Source organism: Danio rerio, chromosome 20 (genome assembly GCF_052040795.2).
Source record: "Danio rerio strain M-AB ecotype USA chromosome 20, GRCz13ab, whole genome shotgun sequence".
Lineage (NCBI taxonomy): Eukaryota > Metazoa > Chordata > Actinopteri > Cypriniformes > Danionidae > Danio > Danio rerio.
Window position 1 is genome coordinate 52047430 of NC_141040.1, and position 25071 is coordinate 52072500.

The 25071-nt window shown below is 37.5% G+C and overlaps 1 protein-coding gene and 1 long non-coding RNA gene across 6 annotated transcripts in view; one reads left to right on the plus strand and one right to left on the minus strand.

Annotated features, from left to right (window-relative positions):
* The window catches only part of LOC141379463 (uncharacterized), a 48042-nt gene extending 47525 nt beyond the window's left edge, over window positions 1-517 (plus strand). The window contains exon 4 of one of the 2 annotated variants that reach the window (XR_015519119.1): window positions 1-517. This is a non-coding gene — a long non-coding RNA (uncharacterized LOC141379463). The other variant, XR_015519120.1, reaches the window with a different exon arrangement.
* The window catches only part of prep (prolyl endopeptidase), a 27194-nt gene continuing 2261 nt past the window's right edge, over window positions 139-25071 (minus strand). The window contains exons 2-15 of one of the 4 annotated variants that reach the window (XR_015517643.1): window positions 23912-23986; window positions 23687-23820; window positions 20804-20934; window positions 20007-20216; window positions 17767-17888; window positions 15196-15301; window positions 14929-15120; window positions 13045-13242; window positions 10035-10138; window positions 9599-9735; window positions 9409-9507; window positions 5803-5934; window positions 4232-4388; window positions 139-4047 (exon numbers count right to left, since the gene is read on the minus strand). Coding sequence is in view for 2 of the 4 variants with exons in the window: in XM_087296882.1 (XP_087153008.1) it covers window positions 3753-4047; window positions 4232-4388; window positions 5803-5934; window positions 9413-9507; window positions 9599-9735; window positions 10035-10138; window positions 13045-13242; window positions 14929-15120; window positions 15196-15301; window positions 17767-17888; window positions 20007-20216; window positions 20804-20934; window positions 23687-23820; window positions 23912-23986 (2088 nt within the window). In the remaining 2 variants the exon portion in view is untranslated. 4 annotated transcript variants of the gene reach the window in all.

Below are 25071 nucleotides of genomic sequence, written 5' to 3' on the forward strand. Positions count from 1 at the left end.
ACGTAAATGTGCAATTCCGCCATCAGCCAGCAGAGGCAGACAGCGATACACTACAGATATTCATCTCACACCTGAGACTGTGAGTAAAGCTAAACTACACGATGTTTTAACAAGGCAGACACGACAACAAATTCAAACTCGTGTTCAGATGTGTTTTATTGTACTGTTACTTCGTTCGCACTTCCCTTCAGAGATAAAACATCTGCATAAACGTGGAGGTAGAAACTGATTTTCCGTCAGGAGATACACTTCACTCTCACACAAACACTGTATGGGCGAATGAATCTCGTGTTAAGAAACATGCTCAGGATATATTTCAACCCCAATTCAAACAAAATACTGACATTATTTTTTAACAAAAGCATCCCAAGTCTTTAATTGTGTATGTAAAATATAAAGGTATGCCTAAAGAATAACATACGATGGTTTACGCTAATAATAGATGCACATTGTCATACTTGGTAATGAGAAATATCATTGAGGTTAATAATAAACATTTCCGGACACATTACAGTACTAAGAAATAAAGGTAACACTTTATAATATGGCTTCATTAGGTAAAGCATCTGATAGCATGATAAACAATACATTTATTAGGGTATTTATTCAAAATTGTTAACAATAATGAAAATACAGCAATTCGCTGTTAGTTCTTGTTAACTCACAGTGCAATAACTAAAGTTAAGAAGCATTTAAATGCATTAGTAAATGTTTAACTATGATTAAAAAAACAATACAAGTATTATTTGATCCTAACTCATGCTAGTAAATATATTAACTAATGAAACCTTGTAAAGTATGAACAAAATAAAAACCAATTCTGCATCACTTGACCACTTGCTTAAATATGTCAAACTTCCTTAAAAAAAGTGTATAAATGCATAAAAATCATATATATATATATATATATATATATATATATATATATATATATATATATATATATATATATATATATAAATATATATATATATAAATATATATATATATATATATATATATATATATATATATATATATAAATATATATATATATAAATATATATATATATATATATATATATATATATATATATATATATATATATATATATATATATATATAACATATAGGCTACTTTATTTAGATTGAAGCAAAATATGACCTGAACATGTTTATTATTAGTACACATGAAATGATTTCCTGATGAGTGCTTTACATTGACATTGCTCCATCGACTTCTCATGATTCCCTGACTGACAAATAAATACAGTCTTAGTAAAGTGCTGGAGAGGTTATTATGACACTCCACCCTATGTGACATCAGTAATTATAATATTTCCTAAGAGCGAGAGCCCAGTGACAGGTAGTGAAATGATATGAGACCAGTCAAATAATGCGATTGAGCTTATATGAGCGTTCACCCAACACTTCCAGTCTGAAACGAGCTGGTCAGAATGGGGAAAACATTTCTAAACAATAATCTATGAAGTAATAAAAGAGAGACAGAGAACAAGAGAGCGAACAGGCAGGAACGCAATGAAAGTGTAAGAAATTGTAACTGCACACTTTGAGTCATATTTTAAGTTAAAAAAGTTCATTCATTATTTGTTAAGCATTAACTCTACATTGATAGATGTTAGTAAGTAGTTTATAACAACATCTAAAAATGCTGTAAACTGCTTATAAGCGCATATAAAATGTACAAAATAATTGTGTTTTCATACTTTGATAATGATTCATTTTCATTACTATATTTAGTATTTTATTATTTACAAATCATTTGTTTAAGAATAGTTGGTGGCTTTTAAGATCATTCAGAATGCGTAAAGTAAATGATTAAACTATTCAAATCAACATTTATATATTATAATTATCAGGCTTATATTAATAGTTATTTTGTATGCTTTATTAACTCAACTTGATGCAGTTTTATTATCTAAAGTGAGGACTTTTTTTTGCTTTGTTATTCCCTTATAAACGACAATTAAAGGCTCAATATCAAATCAACATTACATCTGTGCAATCTTATCTAAGAAAAATAAAATGACTGTTAAGTTTAATCATCGCTGAGTAACTCAATATAGCACAAAAGTGGGTAAAACAATAACAATATAATTATTTAACAATATAATATGAAACAATATTTCAATGTTATTTAGCGATGGTTAAACTGTACACTAATTTTATTTTGGGTGAGATTGCAAGGATTTATTTTTCATTTGATACAGTTTCACTTGTGTATCTTAAAATGAATAAAGTCGTTTATCTTCTTTTCTTCCTGTTTAGAATATAACTGACCTGCAATAAAAAAAAACAGCAAACTGAAAAAAGATCTTTATCGGTTTAACAGCACACATGCGGCAAATCCTTAAACGCAAACACATTTTTGAAAAATGCGCTGCATTTTCTCACAGCACAAACAAATGAATAAAACGCACTGCATTTTCTTACAATGCAAACAATTTACGAAATCGCTTGTATTTGTAAATTGTTTGCAATGTAAGAAAATCCAGAGCGTTTTCATAAATTTTTTGCGTTGTGTGAAAATGCAGTAGGTTTTGTAAGTTGTTTGCTTTGAGTAATTGCAGCCCGTTTTCGTATAATGTTTGCGTTGTGAGAAAATGCACTTCGTTTTCGTAAATTGTTTGCGTTGTGAAAAAAATGCAGTGTTTTCATAAATTGTTTGCTTTGTGAGAAATCGGAGCACGTTTTTGTAAATTGCTTGCATTGTGAGAAAATGCAGCGCATTATTGTAAATTGTTTGCATTGTGAGAAAATGCAGCGCGTTATTTTAAATTGTTTGCATTGTGAGAAAATGCAGCGTGTTTTTGCAAATTGTTTGCGTTGTGTGAAAATGAAGTGCGTTTTTGTAAACTGTTTGCATTGTGAGAAAATGCAGCACGTTTTTGGAAATTGTTTGTGAGTAAATGTAGCGCATTTTCATAAATTCTTTGCGTTGTGTGAAAATGTAGCGCATCTTTGTAAATTGTTTGCATTGTGAGAAAATGCAGTCCATTTTCGTAAATTGTTTGCGTTGTGAGAAAATGCAGTTTGTTTTTCGTAAATTATTTGTGTTATGAGAAAATGCAATCCGTTTTCGTAAACTGTTTGCGTTGTGAGAAAATGCAGCGCGTATTGTTTGCATTGTGTGAAAATGCAACATGTTTTATTAGTTTGTTTGTGCTGTGAGAAAATGCAGCCCCTTTTTTAACAATGTGTTTGTGTTGTGAGGATTTGTAGGATTTGTAGCATGTGTGCTTCAAACCGATGAAGATCTTGCTGACATTTTTTGAAGTTGCGCAAGTTTTTTTAAATTGCAGCACGTTTAGCTCTGTCTGTAAACGAAGCATTTATTAACACACAAAGTAATTATTATTCTAAGTCTAAATAGTAAGATATATAAATGCTAATTTGAATAGTTTATTAATCATTAAACTTAAACATTCTTAATCAAAAAAAAAAAAAAAACGGCAATTATTCTTAAGGGGTTTGTAAATAACGCAATATTTAATTTAGTAATGAAAAATGAGTCATTAAAGTCTAAAAAACACAATCATTAAGCACATTATACATGTGCATGCAAGTCAAGAACACAACTAGCTGTATTTATAAACTGCTTACTAACATCTATTAATGTATAGATGACTAATTAACGAACTATTTCCTAATGCTTAATAAACGATTCTGTGTGTAGCTATTATAAAGTGTTGCTGAAGATAAACCTGCAGAAGGAGAGGAACAGATTAGTATTATTATTATTATTGTCGTTTTATTCGAGCCAGCTGAGATTCAGACAGCGAGCGATGAAGGCGTACGTGTCTGCCACCTCCTGAATCACTTTACTGGTGGGTTTTCCTGCGCCATGACCCGACTTTGTGTCTATGTAGATGAATAGGGGGTTTTTCTGGCCGGGGCATTGACCAATCACATTCTGGAGGGTGGCAATGTATTTTAAAGAGTGCAGCGGCACCACACGGTCATCATGATCACCAGTCAACAACAGCACAGCGGGATACTGAACTCCATCGCCTTCTGGAACTTGGATATTGTGAAGAGGAGAATACCTGCAAAAAAAAAAAAAAAAAAAAAAAAAAAAAAAAAAAAAAAATCACAAATATTTACATTATATTAGGTTATATTTTCTACTAAGTTGGAAAAGTGCAAGCAAGGTTATTATAGTTTTGTACTATGTAAACTTTATATAGTGCTGAGCAAAGGTTAATCGTGATTAAGTGAAAGTAAACTCACTTGATTAACCAATCGAACTGCTCTTTGATTTCCGAGCAGCCGAAATCAGTGGTCCAGGCGTGTCCAATGGTGAACTTATGAAACTTCAGCATGTCCATGACGCCGACTTGAGCCACGGCACAACCAAACAGATCAGGCCTCTGATTCACACATGCCGCTGAAGGAGAAAAACAGACCACACTCAGAAACTAGAACAAAAGCATGTGTGTACAAAATTTGTCAACATTTGATATCTTTAATCAAAGTTGTCCTAGAACCAGGGCTTAACATTAACTTTTTTTGACCACCAGCCACTGTGGCTAGTAGTTTTCCAACATTACTAGCCACTCGCCATCTTCACTAGCCACAATTTTATTGTTGGGAAAATGTATTTTATACACGCATAAATATGACTTTGACTTGCTAAAATTATTTGATTTAGAGTTTGTGTTATCTCTACATGTCTCCTCATTGATTTCACTTTTTGTGTGTCGTGTATAAGCTTGCTCAATCTTCATGATGAGCAGATGGGTCAGGGTTTCATATATTACAATTAGTTTTCATCATTTTCAGAGACCAAAATGAAGGATTTACCTAATTTATCTCTGACCACACCATAAATAAACAGTTAATTATTTCTTAGCCAAAAATTTTAAATGTGTGAAAACATGCTAAATATAGCTGAATACTATACTTTTTATATAACAAAACATATGAACAGTCATGTGACCTGGCTAAAGGTCCCAGATCACCAGTTAACTACACATAAATGGGGAGTTATTCTTCCATTAAAGTAATGTTGTTGTAAAAAAATGATAATTAAACCATATTAATGCAAAAGAAAGCAGGTAAAAACATACTGTATGATAATGAAAGGATGATCACACACGCATGGTTAATGATAGACCCATAAATTATCTGTTCAAAGAATGGTTAAAGAATGGTCCCTTTTTGTTCAGTCTATTTGAAAAAGATTCGATCGCATCAGTTGCGTTTCTAGACACAGTTGCTTCACAAAAGGAAACGGGAGCGCGCACACGTTATAAACAGTCGCGCGCATCACCTCAGCTGTTTTGCGCAATTGATTATCCTCTCATTCGGTATTCACCTGCTTTGCTCACGCGAAGTTGCGAACGCAATTATTTTAGTCAGTCGTGTTGCTTCTCGATCGCTGGTGCATGCATATTGGAGCATCCTTATTGTTGAACCCTGCTTTTAAGTATTATTATCTGGGAAAATTATTTTCAACCAGCCAAAGTGGCTAGTGGGAGTGTCTGTCTTACCCACCACCGCCGAAATCTACCCGCATTTGGCGGGTGTTAATGTAAAGCCCTGCCTAGAACTATTGAACATCCATTCTTGTCTTGGGAAAATTTTGATTAACTTTTTGGTTCAAATTCAAACGTTTTCTCTGGTTTCCTCCGGGTGCTCCTGTTTCCCCCACAGTCCAAAGGCATCGCACTATACAGTAGGTGTACTGCATAAACAAAATTGGCTGTAGTGTACGTGTGTGAATGCAAGAGTGTATGGGTGTTTCCCATTACTGGGTTGCAGCTGGAAGGGCATCTGCTGTTTATGTTTGTGTCTCATACCCACGAGCAATCCTCCATTGGATCCTCCGTTGATGGTGAGTTTTTTGGGTGAAGTGTAGCCTTCCTTTATTAGATATTCAGCTGCACACTGAAAGTCTGTGAAGCAGTTCTGCTTATTGGCCAACATCCCCCCTGCACAGGAACACACAGACGGTAGAGACCACTTTTATTCAAATGGAACAGACTGTTTTTCATGATATTTACAGTATACAGTTGAAGTCAGAATTATTAGCCCCCCTGTTTAATTTTGTTTCTTCAATTTCTGTTTAACGGAGAGAAGATTTTTTTCAACACATTTCTAAACATGATAGTTTTAATCACTCATTTCTAATAACTGATGTATTTTATCTTTGCCATGATGACAGTAAATAATATTTGGTTTTAATATTTTTATTATCAGAAATTTTCGCTGACATTTACTTGAAAATACACTTTGTTTAGACATAAACTATTAAACATTTGGAAAAGTAAAATAATAATTGAAAAAAAAAACAACAACAAACAACAGTCATGAAAATAATAATTAATTAATACTACTTACTAATAATAAAAAATAAAAATAAAAACATGCATTCCCCCAACCAACCACCCACCAGTGCCATCCAACAATAAACGTAGGTACTAAATGCATAGTAAACATATTAATTACAAGTTTGTAAAAAGGAAATATAAGGGGCCAAAATTTTTTCAAATAATGAAACCTAGTCTATAAAGGTATATCTGTATCTATATATATATATATATAAAGGTATTGCAGATGTAGTGTACCTGCAAACTAGAGGTCTGCATTCCTGCGGCTGTCCCGCGGGAGCCGCGGCACCCGACCAGATTTCTGCGGAGCGGGAATAAATTTCCGAATAAAGCGCGAGAACGGTCGGTAACGGGTCGGGACGGGAGCGGGCCGTCTAGCAATATCGCTCCCGACTCCCGAGCGAGCACGAGTGTGTAAATGAAATAGCGCGATGCTGTGTTTAGCCTGTTTGTTGCTCTGTGTGTATGTGTGTGCGCACGCGAATGAGAGGTGTGTGTGTGTGTGTGTGTGCGCGCGCAGAGAGAAAGAGAGAGCTTTGCTTGTGTGTGTGCTTGGTGCTTATGTGTGAGTGTGTTAGTGCGCGCGAATGAGAGAGCTTTGCCTGTGTGTGTGCTTGGTGCTTATGTGTGTGTGTGTTAGTGCGCGCGAATGAGAGAGCTTTGCCTGTGTGTGTGCTTGGTGCTTATGTGTGTGTGTGTGTGTGTGTGTTAAGCCTGATTTATACTTCTGCGTCAAGTGACCGGCGTAACCCACGGCGCAGGCAACGCGCGTGGCTGTGCATTTATACTTCTGCGCGCTGTCTCTGTCGGTCTGCATTAACACTTCCGAAACGCTAGTTGGCAGTGAGGTGTAAATGTTCCTCTGTGTCGAGTTTCTTCTCTGCTTTTTTGTTTTTCCTGAACACTTCCGGGATGTACAAGTGGCTCAAACTTGCTCATTTTGAGGCAGGAACCGGCGGACGTGCAACAACTTCAACTATGAGGCAAACACAAAACAAAACTTTCCATCAGGAGCTCCTTCACGGGACTCCACACTTGTAAACAATCGCTCGCGCCATTCGTGCGGCTCTCGGTCCCGCCCAGACTCGTCAGCGCTACCAAGCCGACCAATCACAGAGCTTACGCTACGCGTCGTTGCGACGTGTAGTTACATTTTTTTGAGAGGTGCACGTCAGTGACGGCGATGGCCACGGCAGCGGCAGCGGGTAGAAAACGGGGCGGGTCAGGCAACGGGACAACAAATGCTGAATGTAAGCAGGAGCGGTCGGGTTCGGGCTAAAACCTGGCACATGCGGGCGGGAGCGGGATTCAAAATTTAGTCCCGCGCAGATCTCTACTGGAAACTCTGTCAGCCATAATTTGAGAGATGGTTTTCTTCCAAAACAAAAGGATGAGTTTTTTGGCAGAGATCAACCCATATGAAACAAACTGTTGTTGTACCCGTGTAAGTCTCAAAACTTCTTCTGAAACTCCAAATATAATTAATATAGGATCTGGTTCAATAGGAATGTCTAGTGTAGCTGAAAAAACTTGAAATATTTTGTTCCAGAAACTCTGTAATTTGGGACACATAACATAGGAATGAGACAGGTTGGAATCTAAGAACTGAAATTTGTCACACACTGGGGACACTTCTGGAAATATTTTATTTAATTTACACTTGGAATAATGAAGCCTATGAAGCACTTTAAACTGTATGAGACAATGTCTTGCATTAATAGAACATCTGTGAACCAGTTCAAGTCTTTGTTCCCAAATTTCACTTGGAATTTCTACTGCAAGCAGATTTAATGTTCTCCATAGATGGACTTTTCATCTGTCCGACAGTAAATAATATTTGACTTCATATTTTTCAAGACACTTCTATACAGCTTAAAGTGACATTTAAAGGCTTGACTAGGTTAATTAGGTTAACTAGGCAGGTTAGGGTAATTAGTTATTGTATAACGATGGTTTGTTCTCTAGACTATTTAAAAATAGCTTAAAAGGGCTAATATTTTTGTCCTTAAAATGTTTTTTCTAAAATTAAAAACTGCTTTTTTTCTAGCCAAAATAAAACAAATAAGACTTTCTCCAGAGGAAAAAAGGGTATTCAAGTGTCATCGAGTGTCAGAATGTTGTTGGACTTCTATCATAGCCTGCCCTCCCTATAAGCGAACTAATCGGCTGCTTAGGGCCCCATCGTCACTAGGGGGCCCCCACAACTCGCGGGTGGTGCAAGCCGTTTCCATCCTTGCTGTTTCCTTTGCATTTTACTAATTACCTTCATTGACAGTGCTTCAGGACTTAAATATTTATACATTTTCACTAAAAGAAAAAAAAAAATTACTATTTTATTAAAGTTGAAAATTTTTCTATGTGAAGGTCATGTGATTAACAGGAAGCTCGCAGCATCTCATTTCTCATATGCGTTCTGTGTTCTCGCAGTTTAAGTTTGTTCATCCAAGGTAACCTGCAAGATTGACCAGTCACCACAAGAACGCAAATCCATGCACAGACACAACTATGGCTTTTGCTTCATTGCCTGCCCTGTTATATACCTGATTTATTTTGAAAATTGCACCAAATTGGATTGAATCTATATAATTTAATAAAATCATAATCTAATAGCACATTTATTGAAAATAGGCAATTACAGGTTATTAAACATAGTCTACTTATATAAAATATGTTGTTTTTTCCCGCTTTTACAGTCCTGTCTTTTTTTGTTTTGTTTTTTTTTAAACTCGTTTTACTGAAATGTAGTACCGAGGTGTGTTTCACTGACATATTTTGCACACTAGTAATGTTTTTCCTGAGACATGTTTTTAAAAGTTATGTGCTAATTGAATTAATCATAGTAATATACTGTACGCTCTGGACCCTGCGTCTCAAACGTAAGGAACAGGGAAGGTGACTGAAGGGAATAATGTTGTGTTTGGGTAATTAAGTTGTCCCCCCTAAAAACTCAATAAGTGTGTTGTTTCAGCTCATTTTAAATAAGTAGTTTGAACAAACAGCAAATGTCATATAAGAAAAGCATTTCAGTTTAGCGTAAACTAGCATTCAACAATAATCCCTGATTATTACAGCCACATGCCTTTATGCCACGTCTCTCCATACTCTCCTCCTCCTCTGATGTTGGCGACCGCTAAAACTCCTCCCAGGTGCCTGATGAATATCAGCCGGGAAACACTGAAACACACAAGCAGTTAGAGACTGAGGTTTACAGGAGCCGGATGGAGATCAGTGCAGTGTGTGATCAGACGGATGCTTTCTATAGTACCTGTAGCTGGGTGTGATGGAAATATTGAACCCTCCGTATCCATACAGGAAGGCAGGATGGGAGCCGTCCATCTTGATTCCTTTCTTGTGGACGATAAACATTGGGATTTGGGTGCCATCTTTACTGGGATAAAAGACCTGGAAGAAAAATATTTGCACATTGCTGGAACTATATAATCATAGATTATATTTTAAAGAATGTTTGAAATTGTAACCATTGGACATTCATAGTAGGAAAAACAATGAGCGTTACAGCTTTACAACATTCTTCAAAATATCTTCCATTGTGTTCATCAGAACAAAAAAGCTCAAACTGGTTTGGAACAAGTCAAGGGTGAGTAAATGATGACAGAACTTCCATTTTTGGGAGAACTGACCCTTTAACAGCAGGTGTAAACAGGGCCAGAGATAAAGCATCTGTAAGTGTCTTTCTGTACCTGAGTGGTCTGATAGTCGGCCGGATTGAAGCCCTTCACTGTGACCTCTCTGAAAACATGCGGCTGCAGCGGCTCCATAGTCAGATCACAGTGATAGATGATCGCTGCACAGAAACACATTCATTACTGAGTTACCTGACTGTTATTTATATGATCAATTATTGACATCTGACTGTTAAATTATTAGAAAATAATGCACACCCGAGATGGAGACGTGACAAGGCAAAGTCGCCATTACACCTTGAGTGTGCATTACTTTCTAATAATTCAACAACCCATCATCAGTTATTCCATTTATACTCAGGGTGCAAAGTAAAGGGCGGATAACCATTCAGATTAATGCTTGATCCTCCCCCCTGAAGGACCTCAAATCATGATATATGGGATGTCAGCCTTATAATTGTAAGAAATTGTTTTCTTTTATCTATATCTTAATAATAAAACTAAAACAATAGATAATATAAATATACTCTTGACTGGTTCGCAGATAATCATGCCTATCAGTAGAGCTGCGCGATTCTGGCTAAAATGAGAATCGCGATTTTTTTGCTTAAAATAAAGATCAGGATTCTCTCACGATTCTGTAGATGTAAAATAAAGCTTAATATGAGGTTACAGTTTTTCTCAAACGTATGGTAAAACAACAATATTAAAATTATGTGTAGGTCTACTTGTTTCCATAAATAATTCTATTCTACTTATAATAATTCTGATATTGAATTATGTTTGAGATATAGGCCTATGCTTGCAATTTGTCATTGAGAACATTATTAGACCATTTACTTGTAAAATCAACATTATATAGGCTAGAGTAGTTTTACAGACACTGTAAACATTTATTTTCATGCAAAACTCAGTGTTTGCTATGAAAGAAAAAACTTGTCATAAGCCCCTGTCACACATACAGACCTTTCCGGAAAATTGCCGGCAATTTTCCGGAAAGGTTGTATGTGTGAACAGGTCCTTTTTGAAAATACCGGTAAATTCGTTCTGGCTATTTTCCGGAAAGAGAAGTTGTAACATTACCGGTAATTTGCCGGAATGCTGCGCTGTGTGAATGCAGAAGGAAGATTCCCGTAATAAGCGCGTGCACGTCTAGAACGTGCTGACGTGAGACGTCTGCTTTAGCCAATAAGAACAGTCAGACGCAATTACGTCCGCGCGGTTTGTGAGAATAAAAACCTTTGAATATTTTTCCAGATACATTTAGCTGCTAGAAGTTAGTCAGATCACGTTTATATGTTCACCTTAATGTCAACTGTGTAAATAATCATCGATGAGATGCTTATGATAAGCCGTTGTTTGTTTACCTTCAAGCTTTGCGTGTGCCTGTGAAACAGCCTGTGAGCGCCGGCTCACGCACATATTATGAACATCTCGACATGCGAAAGTGATCCTGCAAAAGTTGTTCACAATATTGATCATCCACAGAGTTTGTAATTTAGTCAAATGTTTACAAATACAAGCGCAGCCGTTTAAAGCTCATTTGTGGTGAATGATGTCAGAATTTACCGGTATTTTGGAATGGATGTGTGAATGCTCTTTTCCGGAAAATTTCCGTAACGTCCTCGCCTGTGTGAACAGCGCTTTTTTGAACATACCGGTAAAGTCGTTCCGGAAATTTTCCAGATATTTACCGGTATCACTGTGTGAAAGGGGCTATAGTCATTCCTCTAAAATCCGAAATTAATATTTAAATGACGTGCACGCTTTCGGTTTCATTTTCACAGCGAAGTGCTGTTCATACTTCACACGCGGCTTTCAAACGATCACTCTGTTCCACAAACTGAATATTATTTACAACTTCATTACCTGTTACTCACAGCATATGTGGGTTCTGTTCACTAAAGTAGACGCGCGCACGTCTATCATTAAGTAGGGCGCGCACCCGCACAGTCAGCGGCTCACGTCACGTGTGATGTCCCGGCCACGAATGCATCATTATATGAAGACAGAAATGCCATTGTTGGGTGAATTATAGCTTATAAATACAGTATGTGACTCTTTTAACATCGTTTGGAGGTGTCCATGTCGCTGAGCAACACGTGTGAAACAATGAAAAGACTCGTGCAGCCGCCCTTGCTTCTCTCCAGAACTTGAAAATATGATTGACAGAATCATAGAAATGCTGGATTAAGATCGTCTAGGGCAGGGGTGACCAACTCTGTTCCTGGAGATCGACCTTCCTTCTGATTTCAGTTGCAACCCATATCAAACACACCTGCCTGTGATTATCAAGTGCTGGTCAGGTCCTAATCGATTGGTTTTTTGTATGTTTGATCAGGGTTGGAGCCGAACTTTACAGGAAGGTCGATCTCCAGGAACAGGGTTGAGCACCACTGGTCTAGGGGGTCGAATCGAGATCGCTATCTTTTTTCGATTAATTGTGCAGCTCTACCTATAAGTCTGTGAGAATCATTCAAAAGTCTGAAACTGGCAGATCTAGAGCAGTGTTTCTCAACCCTGTTCCTGAAGGCACACCAACAGTACACATTTTCAACCTCTCCCTAATCAAACACATGAATCAACTCATCAGAACATTAGAAGAGACTACACAACCTGAAATGAATGGATCAGATAAGGGAGACACCCAAATGTTAGTGTGCCTCCAAGAACAGAGTTGGAAACACTGATCTAAGCAGATGTTTTACGCAGCGTAGGGCCTTCCAGCCGCAACCCAGTACTGGGAAATTGACCATAGTGTATGAGTGTGTGTCAATTGGAGTGTATGGGTGATACACTCAAATTGACACACACTCATATACTGTGGTCAATTTAGCTCATCCAATTCACCTATAGCACATGTGTTTGGACTGTGGGGGAAATCGGAGCACCCGGAGGAAACCCATGCCAACACAAGGAGAACATGCAAACTCCACACAAAAATGCCAACCGGCCCAGCTACGACTCAAAACAGTAACCTTCTTGCTGTGAGGCGACAGTGCTAACCATTGAGCCATCGTGCCTCCAATAATGTTATTAATGTCCATAATTTTGAATCTTGACAGACCTGGAGAGAGGAACGAGGTGAAGCTGTAGAAGATCTCAGAGTCTTTCTTCCTGCCGGTGAAGCCCACAATCGAGCCCACGTCCAGCGGGAAGGTGCGGATCTCCTCGCCAGAGGACAGATGAAACATTTTTAACACGTTCTTCACATCGTGAAGGAAACACACGAACAGGAAGCTGGAGAATGTGCAGGTGGCAAACACTGAAACACACAGACAATATGTTTCAATCATTGTTAAAATCTTAACAGTACAATAGATAGACGGATGGGTGGAAGGACAGACAGATTGATAGAAAAAAAGACAGAAAATGATAGAGACTGATAGATAGAAAGACACTACATTGATAGACGATATAGTAAATATATTTATTCATACTAGTATTTTATTAATCATACATTTTTTTTAATTTAAAGAAATTTAAAAAGTAAATAAATTAAAAAATAAAGTAAAAAAATACATCAAAAAAGTGATGTTTATATTTCTAAAAGATATTTTAAATGTAGAGAATAAAAACTAAAATAAATCAATTTTCTAGATTTAAAGTAATATATTTTTAATAAATTGAATATATACACAAACATCAAATTATTTAATAACATTTTTTATATATGTATATACACTCACTGGCCACTTTATTAGGTACACCTTACTAGTACCAGGTTGGATCGCCTTTTGCCTTCAGAACTGTCTTAATCCTTCGTGGTATATATTCAACAAGGTACTGGAAATATTCCTAAGAGATTTTGGTCCATGTTGACATGATATAATCACGCAGTTGCTGCAGATTTGTCGGCTGCACATCCATGATGTGAATATTCCATTCCACTACATCCCAAAGGTGCTCTATTGGATTGAGATCTGGTAACTGTGGAGACCATTTGAGTACAGTGAACTCATTGTCATGTTCAAGAAATCCGTCTGAGATAATTCATGCTTTATGGCATGGCGTGTTATCCTGCTGGAAGTAGCCATCAGAAGATGGGGACACTGTGGTCTTAAAGGGATGGACATGGTCAGCAACAATACTCAGGTAGCCTGTGGTGTTGACACAATGCTGAATTGGTACTAATAGGCCCAAAGTGTGCCAAGAAAAAAAAACACACCATTACACCACCACCACCAGCAGCCTGAACCCTTGATAAAAGGCAGGATGGATCATGCTTTCATGTTGTTGACATCAAATTCTGACCCGACCATCCGAATGTTGGAGCAGAAATCGAGACTCATCAGACCAGGCAACATTTTTTTAATCTTCTATTGTGTAATTTTGATGAACTTGTGTGAATTGTAGCCTCAGTTTCCTGTTCTTAGCTGACAGGAGAGGCACCCGGTGTGGTCTTCTGCTGCCGTTATTTGAGTTGCTGTTGCCTTTCTATCAGCTGGAACCAGTCTAGCCATTCTCCTCTGACTTCTGGCATCAACAACACATTTGTGCCCACAGAACTGCCGCTCACTAGATATTTTCTCTTATTCTGACCATTCTCTGACCATAAACCCTAGAAATTGTTGTGCATGAAAATCCCAGTAGATCAGCAGTTTCTGAAATACTCAGATCAACCCCTCTGGCACCAACAACCATTTTCATCACTCAAGTCACCTTTCTTCCCCATTCTGATGCTCGGTTTGAACTGCAGCAGATCGTCTTCACCATGTCTACATGCCTAAATGCATTGAGTTGCTGCCATGTGATTAGCTGATTAGAAATTTGCATTAAGAGCAGTTGGACAGGTGTACCTAATAAAGTGGCCGGTGAGTGTACATTTTTCTTTATTTTAACATATTTAAACGTACAATTACAACTGTTGCAAGTACAATTTGCTGCAGAAAAGAAAATTCTCTTATTAGACAGATTTAGTTTGATCTAGAAAAGCAGCATCTCTGCTCACCGATGACGTCTTTGTCGTGTTGAGGAATGAGCTCTTTCCATTGGCTGACGGACGGCTGGGTGAAGTCGATGTTGATGAGTCGATACTGAGGAGCTTCCAGGTTGGTTTTAAAAGTGAAAACGGTTCCTTCATTGGTGACGTATTCATACTCTGCATCAAAGTTATCGATCAGCTTCACCCACGGCAACAAACCTATGACCAGAACAAGATAAATGAGAAACCGGCAGCAAAAAAACAAGCAGAAAATGAGTTTCTGTGCATCTGTACCCGTGATTCCTTGCGGCTCCTCGTTCAAGTCACAGTACCACAGTCTGTTGACAGGATCACAACCTTCTCGAATAGACAACAGCACATATCGACCATCATCAGAGACCTACAAACACACACACAGACATGTATTAAAGTGAGACACTGCAGGAAATACACTGTTTCTTCTTGCACCGTTCAATTTTTTGGCTAACAACGTTTTTTTATCTAAACGTAAATATTGAAAATATTTAGATATTAATATTTAATAATAATAATATTCATATTCATATTTTCAATATTAAAAATATTGAAAAGGCACTTTTAAGTTTTATTTGTTGCATTTTATAAACTCGTGTCTGTTGATTTAAATTATAATGCACACCAGCACTGCACAATATATGATTTCAGCATTGATATAACAGTGTGCGGGTCTGCAAGAGTCACAGTTGCAGGGATCTGCAAAGCAGCTGAGATTATAGTTGACCAGACATTAGTTACAACATTCATTAATTCTCCTTCAGCTTAGTCCCTTTATTCATCAGGGGTCGCCACAGCGGAATAAATCGCCAACTTAACCAATATATGTTTTACACAGCAGAAGCCCTTCCAGCTGCGACCCACTACTTGGAAACACCCTTACACACTCATTCACACACATACACTATGGCCAATTTAGTTTATTCAATTCACCTATAGTGCATGTGTTTGGACTGTGAAGGGAAACCAGAGCACCCGGAGGAAACCCACACCAACACGGAGAGAACATGCAAACTCCACACAGGACTCGAACCAGTGATCTTCTTGCTGTGAGGTGACTGTGCTAACCACTGAGCCACCGTGTAATAGTTACAACATAGTGGAGTAATTGCAAATTTTAACCTTAGAGTGAAAGTTTATTATTGGGATGTGTTTTAAAAGCCTGACTGTAAGAATTTGAAGCAAAATTGAGCCATTTTGGCACAATACATCAACCGCTTGAAGCTTAAGGACTAATTGAACATTATATGTAATTATTTACTCAATTAAAACAATAGTGTTATTATTATTATACGGTGATTATTTAATTTTGCTTCTGAATACGGTTTGACTCCTTAATAATAATAATAAATGAGTGTTTATTTGCATCTTTTGGCTGTTATATTAAACTATGCTTGTCATTTTTGTTATTATATTTTACGCAGATACGCTCTCCTACAGAATCATCCCAATTGTTCTAAAAATGATGTATTGAATTACGTAATATATATCGCAGTGAATGACAATATTGCAATGTCAGTTTTTTCCAATATTGTGCAGCCAGGCACAGATTGGCTAATCGGGAGGACCGGGAGAATTCCCGGTGGGCCGGTCCGTTTTTTGGGCGCGAGGGCCGGTGTCCCTAGCTCCAGAATCTGTCCCTCTCAGCAGTCACACTTTTTAAAAATTATTTATTTACTTGACCACAGCCTTCTTATTCATTATTTTACCGCAGCTCTGCTCTTTTTATCTATTTTCTCGTAGCCTCGTGAGCAAGAAGGTAAGTCACCATTCAATGTACAGCTGTTGTGGTACAGTGGTTAGCATGTTAGGTTATGACGCCGCCAACCCGGGTTCGGTCCTCGTCTGTGTAAATTTTTTTTTTTTTTCATTTTTAATGTTAAGACATATAATACTGTAAGGGTTGTAGAACATTTGAAGTTCTAAAGCAGCTGTTTTCTCAAAAAAAGACGTGATAGTGTAATTAGAAACTGAATTGGAAATGACCTTATTTTAATATAGTCAGTGGTGAACTGAGGTGGGCCGGTCTAAGGCTTGAAACTCCAGGGCTGAAAAAGAGTCCCACTCCGGCCCTGCGTGCAGCCTTAACACACAGTTTTATTTATGCATTTTAAAGGTTTAAACATAGAAATTTGTTCCCACATAATTTCTATGATTAAAAATATTTTATTCAACAACATTTTTGAAAACATACTTTTTTTGGATGTTCAGTGTTTTCCGAATTATAAAAAAAAAAACACAAAACATTCCAGAAAGAAAAGTCTACACTAAGACTTCATCCAACATTTGCATATTTGCATATATTTTATGAAACAATGCATCCTTCGTATATTTAATCATAACATTTTGGAAAAGTCATAACGCAAAACAGTTTGCAATTCCTAATATAAGCAATGACCTTTGGAAGTATAGTGATAAATCCCACTCACTCACTATCCGTCAGTTTAGTCCCTGATTTATCAGGGGTCACCACAGCGGAATGAACCGTAAATTACTCTAGCTTATGTTATATGCAGCTGGTGCCCTTCCAGTCGCAACCCAGCACTCATACACACTCATTCACACTTACACACACACACACTATGGCCAATTTTGTTTACCTAATTCACTTATACCACATGGACTATGGGGAAAACCGGAGTACCCGGAGGAAACCCACACAAACACAGGAAAACATGCAAACTCCACATAGAAATGCTAACTGGCCCAGCAGGGACTCGAACCAGCGACCTTCTTGCAGTGAGGTGACTGTGCTAACCACTGATTATGTAAAAATTATGTTTTCTTTAACTGGACCAGAAATGGAGTGCAGTTTGTATGCATGTCTGTTACCTCAACACCGCTCATCCATTTGGGCTCATCTGGAAATTCAGCACACAGGACGTCCTGAGACTGAGGGGTTCCCAACACATGATAATACAGCTTCTGGTGCAGGTTAGTGGACGTCTCAGTGCCTGAGGGACAGAGAAAAAACTGTTCCTGCTGTTCACCAAAACTAGAATGATTAAAAATCGTTATAGATGTACTGTGTATTTATATAGCGCATTTATCCAGTGCGCTCAACACACACCAGCTATTGGTGGAGTGGAAGGACAATGATAGGGTCGGGATGATTGGGAGGCAATGATGGGTAAAGGCCGAAGGAGGGAAATTGGCCAGGACTTTGGACACCCCTACTCTACGAGAAGTGCCGTGGGTATTTTAATGACTACGGAGCAGAGGCAGATTTAGGCACGGCCAATGTGGGTGATCTCTAGGTCCACACGGAATCTGAGCGCGCAGAAATCTGCAGATTTCAGCTGATTTTTAGCCCATCATTAAGTCTATGTATTTACTTGTGTAAATCTGTGTATATTTATATTCATTAAGTTTTAAAATTAAATTTATTAATATTATTGTGATATAATAATAGTAATATTAAAATGTTCATATGATTTATGTACAATACAGTTTGTAAGTAATATTGTCTATCTTTTAGTAGATCTATTATATGAGAGACTTGCTTTGTTTACCAATTAAGTAGATCTAATTAGATTTGCATTGTAAACATTAAATAAAAGTTAAAAAGGCATTGTTTATTGTTCTTTATTTCATATATTGAGTTTTTAGTTACAATACTTTTAAAATTTACAATGTTCTCCATGGAAATAGCAAAAATGTCCGCAGATTCTGTCTGGGCCTAGCGATCGCCCAGGGTGGAATCTTGTTAGGGGCGGCATGAAATTTAATCAGAACTGATAAAAAGCTGAAGTAAATTACAAGTGAAAATTGAAAAGTGAAAATTAGAAGCGTTGCCTTGCTCAGTAATTTAAAGAAGATCACATTCTAAAATTGCCAAATGCATTACATTTGGGGAAAATAATTCAAGCTAAAATAAAATAAAATACAAATATAAGATCAACAAATGAACAGAACAAATGTTGCCTTGGTCACTAACCTTAATATGTTAAAAGTTCTACAATGACTAACACTAAGAGCACTAATAATATATTTTGGGAATTAAAATAAAATAAAATGTAAATTGCATAAAAAAAACTTTAAATTAATGTGTTAAACAACTAATTAATGTAGACATTAATGTAAAAGAAACAAAACTGAAAAAACTAAAATATTAAAAATGATACATTTATTATAAATAATTTCTTTATATTCTATAGCACTTTTCACAATTTAGATTGTGTCAAAGCAGCTTAACAGAGACTAAGAAAAAAAAAGAAAAAAAATATATATATACACACACACAAACACTGTGTCTCAATAAAAAAAAACAAGCAATAATATTTTATTTTAAAAAAAGACTGCTTATCGTACTACAGGAATAAAAATTACTAAATTTCGTAACAACATAACACAATCGTTTCATTGGAATAGTCATTATATTTACTTTCCTTAAAGATGCCATAATGATGAGGTATTTATTTTTAGCTGTGTAAGGCTTAAATAAAAAATAGTGTTTTCGAATAAAGATAAGAGTTTGATCAAAGGTTTACAAGAACTGAATGGCTACAGAGCTTCATGTTTTCTGACAAAAGGTGGATTGGATTACTTGTTGGTTGGCACTGGATCAGTATGCCGTGTAGCGGAGAGTGGTCATCCACGCACTGCCCGTACTGTTGAAAATACCACCACTGTCAAAAACATGATACTGAGCCAAGAAGACGCACCACGTACCCATCGCACTGTCCGACAGATTACACGGGAGTCTGGCAATTAATGACTTCGAAATGTAAATGTTGCTTAATTGCTGTGCATGCAAATTTAGGTTTGAAAGTAAAATAAAATACATGTAAGATTCAAAGTGTAAAAGAAAATGAGAAATGTTCACTTGCCATAAAACAACAAACATAAATAAGCACTAAAATAATTCAAAATTATTTCTGGTAACCAAAAATAAAAGCCAAATTAACATTTTGAATGAATATTAAATGTAATGTTTTTGTTTAAATACAAAAATAAATCTAATTAAAATAGAAAAACAGATTAAAGCCAAACATAAATAATACCTTAAAAAAATAAATAAATAAGACAGGCAGATGCCTTGAACCAATATAAGTGTAAATGTGCGTGTTTACCATCGCTTTTGCCCTCCTGCTCAGGATAAGAGTTGTAGAAAAGGCCCTTTCCATCATGAGTCCAGGACATGCATGTAAATTTGACCCTCTCTAGTCGATCCTCTAGCAGGACAGCACCGTCCACACGTAGAAAGCGGATTTCCACCCAATCCGAACCACTGGCGCTGGTGCCGTATGCCAGAAACTCGCCGTCCTCAGAGAACGAATAACCTGAGAAAGAAGGGCAGACTTTAGCAGAAATCCACAGAAACACTTTAAAGTCAGCATGAATCATGACTTTTTTGTATTGTGATGCAGTATCTAGAGAAACTGAACATAAAATGAGAAAACAGTGGGTGTGGCTTGTTTTTTCTACTGCAAGCTGATTGGATGTAGTAAAGTAGGCATTGCATTCAGAAAGATGGGTAAAATGGTCTGGGGAGAGTTATTACAATCTAACAGACACTATCTTCTGACCACTATTTCTGTTTGTTGTCGAAACTGACAGCAGAAGGGGCGTGGTTAAGTATATTAGCCATGCCTATTACCTCAGACAGACCTAATCTGAGACTTGAACTGAAAACAAGCAGGAAGTGCACTTTCAAATTTCAATTTTAGAAAATTATTTATTTCTTAATGACATGCACAGATGAATTGTTCGTCCCAAAACTAGCAATGTAAGGTAACAAAATCAGTATGGTTAGTTTTGATTTCATTTGCACTTTAAACACAAAGACGCACACACACACACACACACACACACACAAACACACACACACACACACACACACACACACACACACACACACACACAGTACCTCGTAAAGCAACTGTCCCGTCCTCTGAGAAAGTGTTCGGGTCCAGAAACACGGTGGGTTCTGCATCGAGATTATCCTGCACGTACATAACACTCTGGTTCTGCAGACCCGTGTTGTAAAAGTGGAAATACCTACAGGAGAAAGAGAAACAAACAGCGCTATTTAGAGTACAACATCACAAAATTGTACAAAAATAAGAGTCAAACGTTTCAAGCAAAGTTCTTCAGCGCTGTATTTGGACAAACGCTGTTCACTTTCAGCTCGAACGCATTTCCATTGTTACGATTAATGGATTAAGTTGCAAGACTCTGGCAGGAATAAGCACAATGATCTGTGTCATTACAATGTTTTTTTCCGACAGCTGGTGGAGGAGATGAGAGTTTGGTTGGAGTTTACTGTAGTGCATACATTTTCATTGTTTTCACTGAAAAATCCTCACCGCGTGCGCGGATTTAGCAGATATTTATGCAGAAAGCATCTTTGCACCTAAAAACACCAAACGCAGCACTCAGAAACTTTTTATTAAGAGATTAAATAGTTTTTATGTGAATTTGCTGAAGTAAAAAAGCCCGCAATGCTTGCCCCGCCTTTGTGCTCTTCTTATTGTCTCACTGCTCTAGAACTGAATGCGAATGATTGGTTAATATCAGCTGTCAATCACTCAGTCAATGCCTTCTGCCTTCAGATGACAGGAGCTACAACTGTGAAAACGTGAAGCGCTGAAGATGAGAGAATGAAAATAACACTGACAGATTTACCTACAGTTACTAATAACAGCACATCTTATTAGGGATCATGTGCTGAATGTTAATCCACCATTTACACTTTTTCAAAAGCGGATAAAAGACTTCCAGTCGCTTTAAGTCCACTATGAAAATGACTAAAGCCATTCACTGTAAAGTCTGTGGGACAGGGTTTCCAGGTAACAGCGTTTGCCACTGAATCTTCACATTTTAAAGGCTGATTTATACTTCTGCGTCAAACGCCGGCGTATGATACGGCGCTGACGCATAGCCCTTCGCCGTGGCCGTGGCCGTTGCCGTCACTGACGTGCACCTCTGAAAAAAAGTAACTACACGTCGCAACGCCGCGTAGCGTAAGCTCTGTGATTAGTCGGCTTGGTAGCGCTGACGAGTCTGGGCGGGACCGAGAGCCTGATGGAGCGATTGTCTACAAGTGTGGAGTCCCGTGAAGGAGCTCCGGATGGAAAGTTTTGTTTTGTGTTTACCTCATAGTTAAAATTGTTGCACGTCCGCCGGTTCCTGCCTCAAAATGAGCGAGTTTGAGCCACTTGTACATTCAGGAAGTGTTCAGGAAACGCAAAAAAGCAGAGAAGAAACTCGACACAGAGGAACATTTACACCTCACTGCCAACTAGCGTTTTGGAAGTGTTAATGCAGACCAACAGAGACAGCGCGCAGAAGTATAAATGCACAGCCACGCGCGTTGCATGCGCCGTGGGTTACGCCGGTCACCTGACGCAGAAGTATAAATCAGGCTTAAGTGTGAGAGGTACTGTATAACATCTAACACAGCTCATGAAAAGACCATTATTGTTATTAAGATGACATGCAAATGATGATATATATCAATATAAATGTGGGGCGGGGCGATGGATAGTGATGCCGGCTCAGCATCATAAAGTTTGTCGGCCATCGACGATGGACAATGGCATCGTCTATCGGCACAACCCTAGTATATAATATAATTAGAACAGTAGAAAGTACAAAGCCTTGGGGAGAGCCAGTACAAATATCAATCTCTTTCTTGTTCTCTTTCAGAACTTGCAGGGTTTTTTTCTTCTTCTTTTTTAATAGAGGAGCTCTGCAATTAGCAACACACTACCTTCATTTACCTTAAAAAAAACGCATAATACATAATGTAGGATAATGTTATCTTCAGAGAACTTCCTGACCCCAGAGCTCTACATGCTGTAACTACAAATTGATGACATTTTAAAGCAATGTGTTTGCTACTTTTACACATGTGTATGGTCCAGCGCGGCCTTCGCGTGGTCACAGACCGCTCGCTGTGGCTGACGCACACCTCTCAAAAGATGCAAGTACACGTCGCAACAATGCATAGCACAAGCTCTGTGATTGGTCGGTTTGGTAGCGGTGATGAGTGTGGGCGGTGCTGAGAGCCGCGAGCCCGATAAAGCAAATTTTACAAGTGTGGAGTCCCATAAAGGAGCTCCAGATGGAAACTTTTGTTTTGTGTTTACCTTATGATTAAAGTTGCTGCAAGTCTGGCGGCTACCGCCTCTTAATGAGCAAGTTTAGGCTATCTGTCCATTAAAGGTAGCGGTCAGAATAAACAAAACACCTGTGAAGACACTCGACACAGAGGAACATAAAAACTGCTGCCAGCTAGCGTTTTCAAAGTGTTATTGAATAGCAACAAAACAGCGAGCAGAAGTGTAAATGCATGGCTACATGCAAGGCAGGCGCCGTGGGTCACGCCGATCACTTCATGCAAATGTATAAACCAGACGTAATTCGTTTTTTTGTTGTTGCAAAGATGATATAATACAAACCATAGCTTATAAATGTACGTTATTTAAAAATCTAAATATTCAAAACTTTCAAGGATTTAAGATGCAGATGACCATTAAATGATATAACTTGAGGTAAAGTGCGTTATAATGCATCCCTTAAATCCGGGGTGTCCAAACTCAGTCCTGGAGGGCCGGTGTCCTGCTGAGTTTAGCTTTAACTTGCTTCAACACACCTGCCAGGAAGTCTCTAGTATCTAGTAAGAGCTTGATTTGCTGTTTCAGGTGTGTTTGATTAGGGTTGGAGCTAAACTCTCCAGGACCCAGTTTGGACACCCCTGCCTTAAATGAACGCTCACCATTTTCAACCCTTCTTGTTGACATCTCACCTGTCTCCGCGTTTGAAGGGGCAGCTGTATTTGGGGTAGTCGTAGAGTTCAGTCATGCGCTCTTTAAAGAGGTCTCTGGTCTCGCACTGCTCCAGGAAGGGCAGGGTCAGCTGATTCTGAGCGTTCACAAACGCCTGACAGACACATTCAGAAAGAGTCATATCAGAACTATACAGAGTCACATGTTCTATGACAGGAGAATGAAGAAGTGTTTGCTCAGGTCACCTGTGTTTTTTCACTGTCAGGATCCTCCAGCCAGCTATACGGGTCAGGGATTTTACAGCCATGATAGTCGTCCACCTGAAAACACACACACACATTAGTAGCGAGCAGTGTTGGGTGTAATTAACAAGTTACATCTAATTAAATGACTTTTCTGCTGAAAAAGTGATTGAAATGATAGTTTTATTCAGCGTTGTCAGTGATGCAACACCAGTTGACTTTAATGTTGACTTTTAATTGTTTTTTTTTCTCTGTCAGACAGAATCTGTGCACCTGGTTTGGTGTCAGGAACGTTTAGGAATTTGTGAATGAAAAAATAGCTGAATGCATGCATGAAAGAGAATTATTAGCACTACATACTACATATGAACAACAGCTACACATTAATTCAGCTGCTATCTGCATTTGATATTACAAAACAGTGATTCAGCGAACACAGTTCATAATGTATTTATTTTATATTTAGGTTAGTTTAGGTGAAGTCTGTTACACAGCCTGATTATTTACTGGATTTTGTATATCTCCATAGTCCTATGGTAGTGTTATTCAGATTTTCTTTCTTTTTTTCCCAACAACTGCACATGATTAAAAAAAACAATGAAATGTTTTAAAAATGCATGTCGATAAATGGCATGTGTGAAACATGCTGTCATTAATTTAAAACATTTGATTTCCATCAAAAGCAGCATTCATTAGTAAAAGACAGACAAATAGATAAATAGACAGACAGACAGACAGATAGGAGTATTGAATAGACAGATAGGCAAAATAAGTTGAAATTCTATTATTCATGAATGAATAAATAATTAACAATTAATGAAGGACAGACATGAAGAATATATATTGATTTGACAGAAGTATATAGACAAAAAAATACAACAAATGATGGACAGATCGATAAACAGACAGATAGAAGTGTATAGACATAGAGAAAATGAAAGAATGAACAACAAATTATAAACGGAAAAAAGTATACAAAGAAAGATAAAACTACAGACAGACAGACAGACAGACAGACAGACAGACAGACAGATAGATAGATAGATAGATAGATAGATATGAGTACTGAATAGACAGAAATTTAAAATGTCACTGTCAATGAATGAATAATAGATGAATAAATAAAAATTAATAACAATAAATAAATAACAATAATAACATTT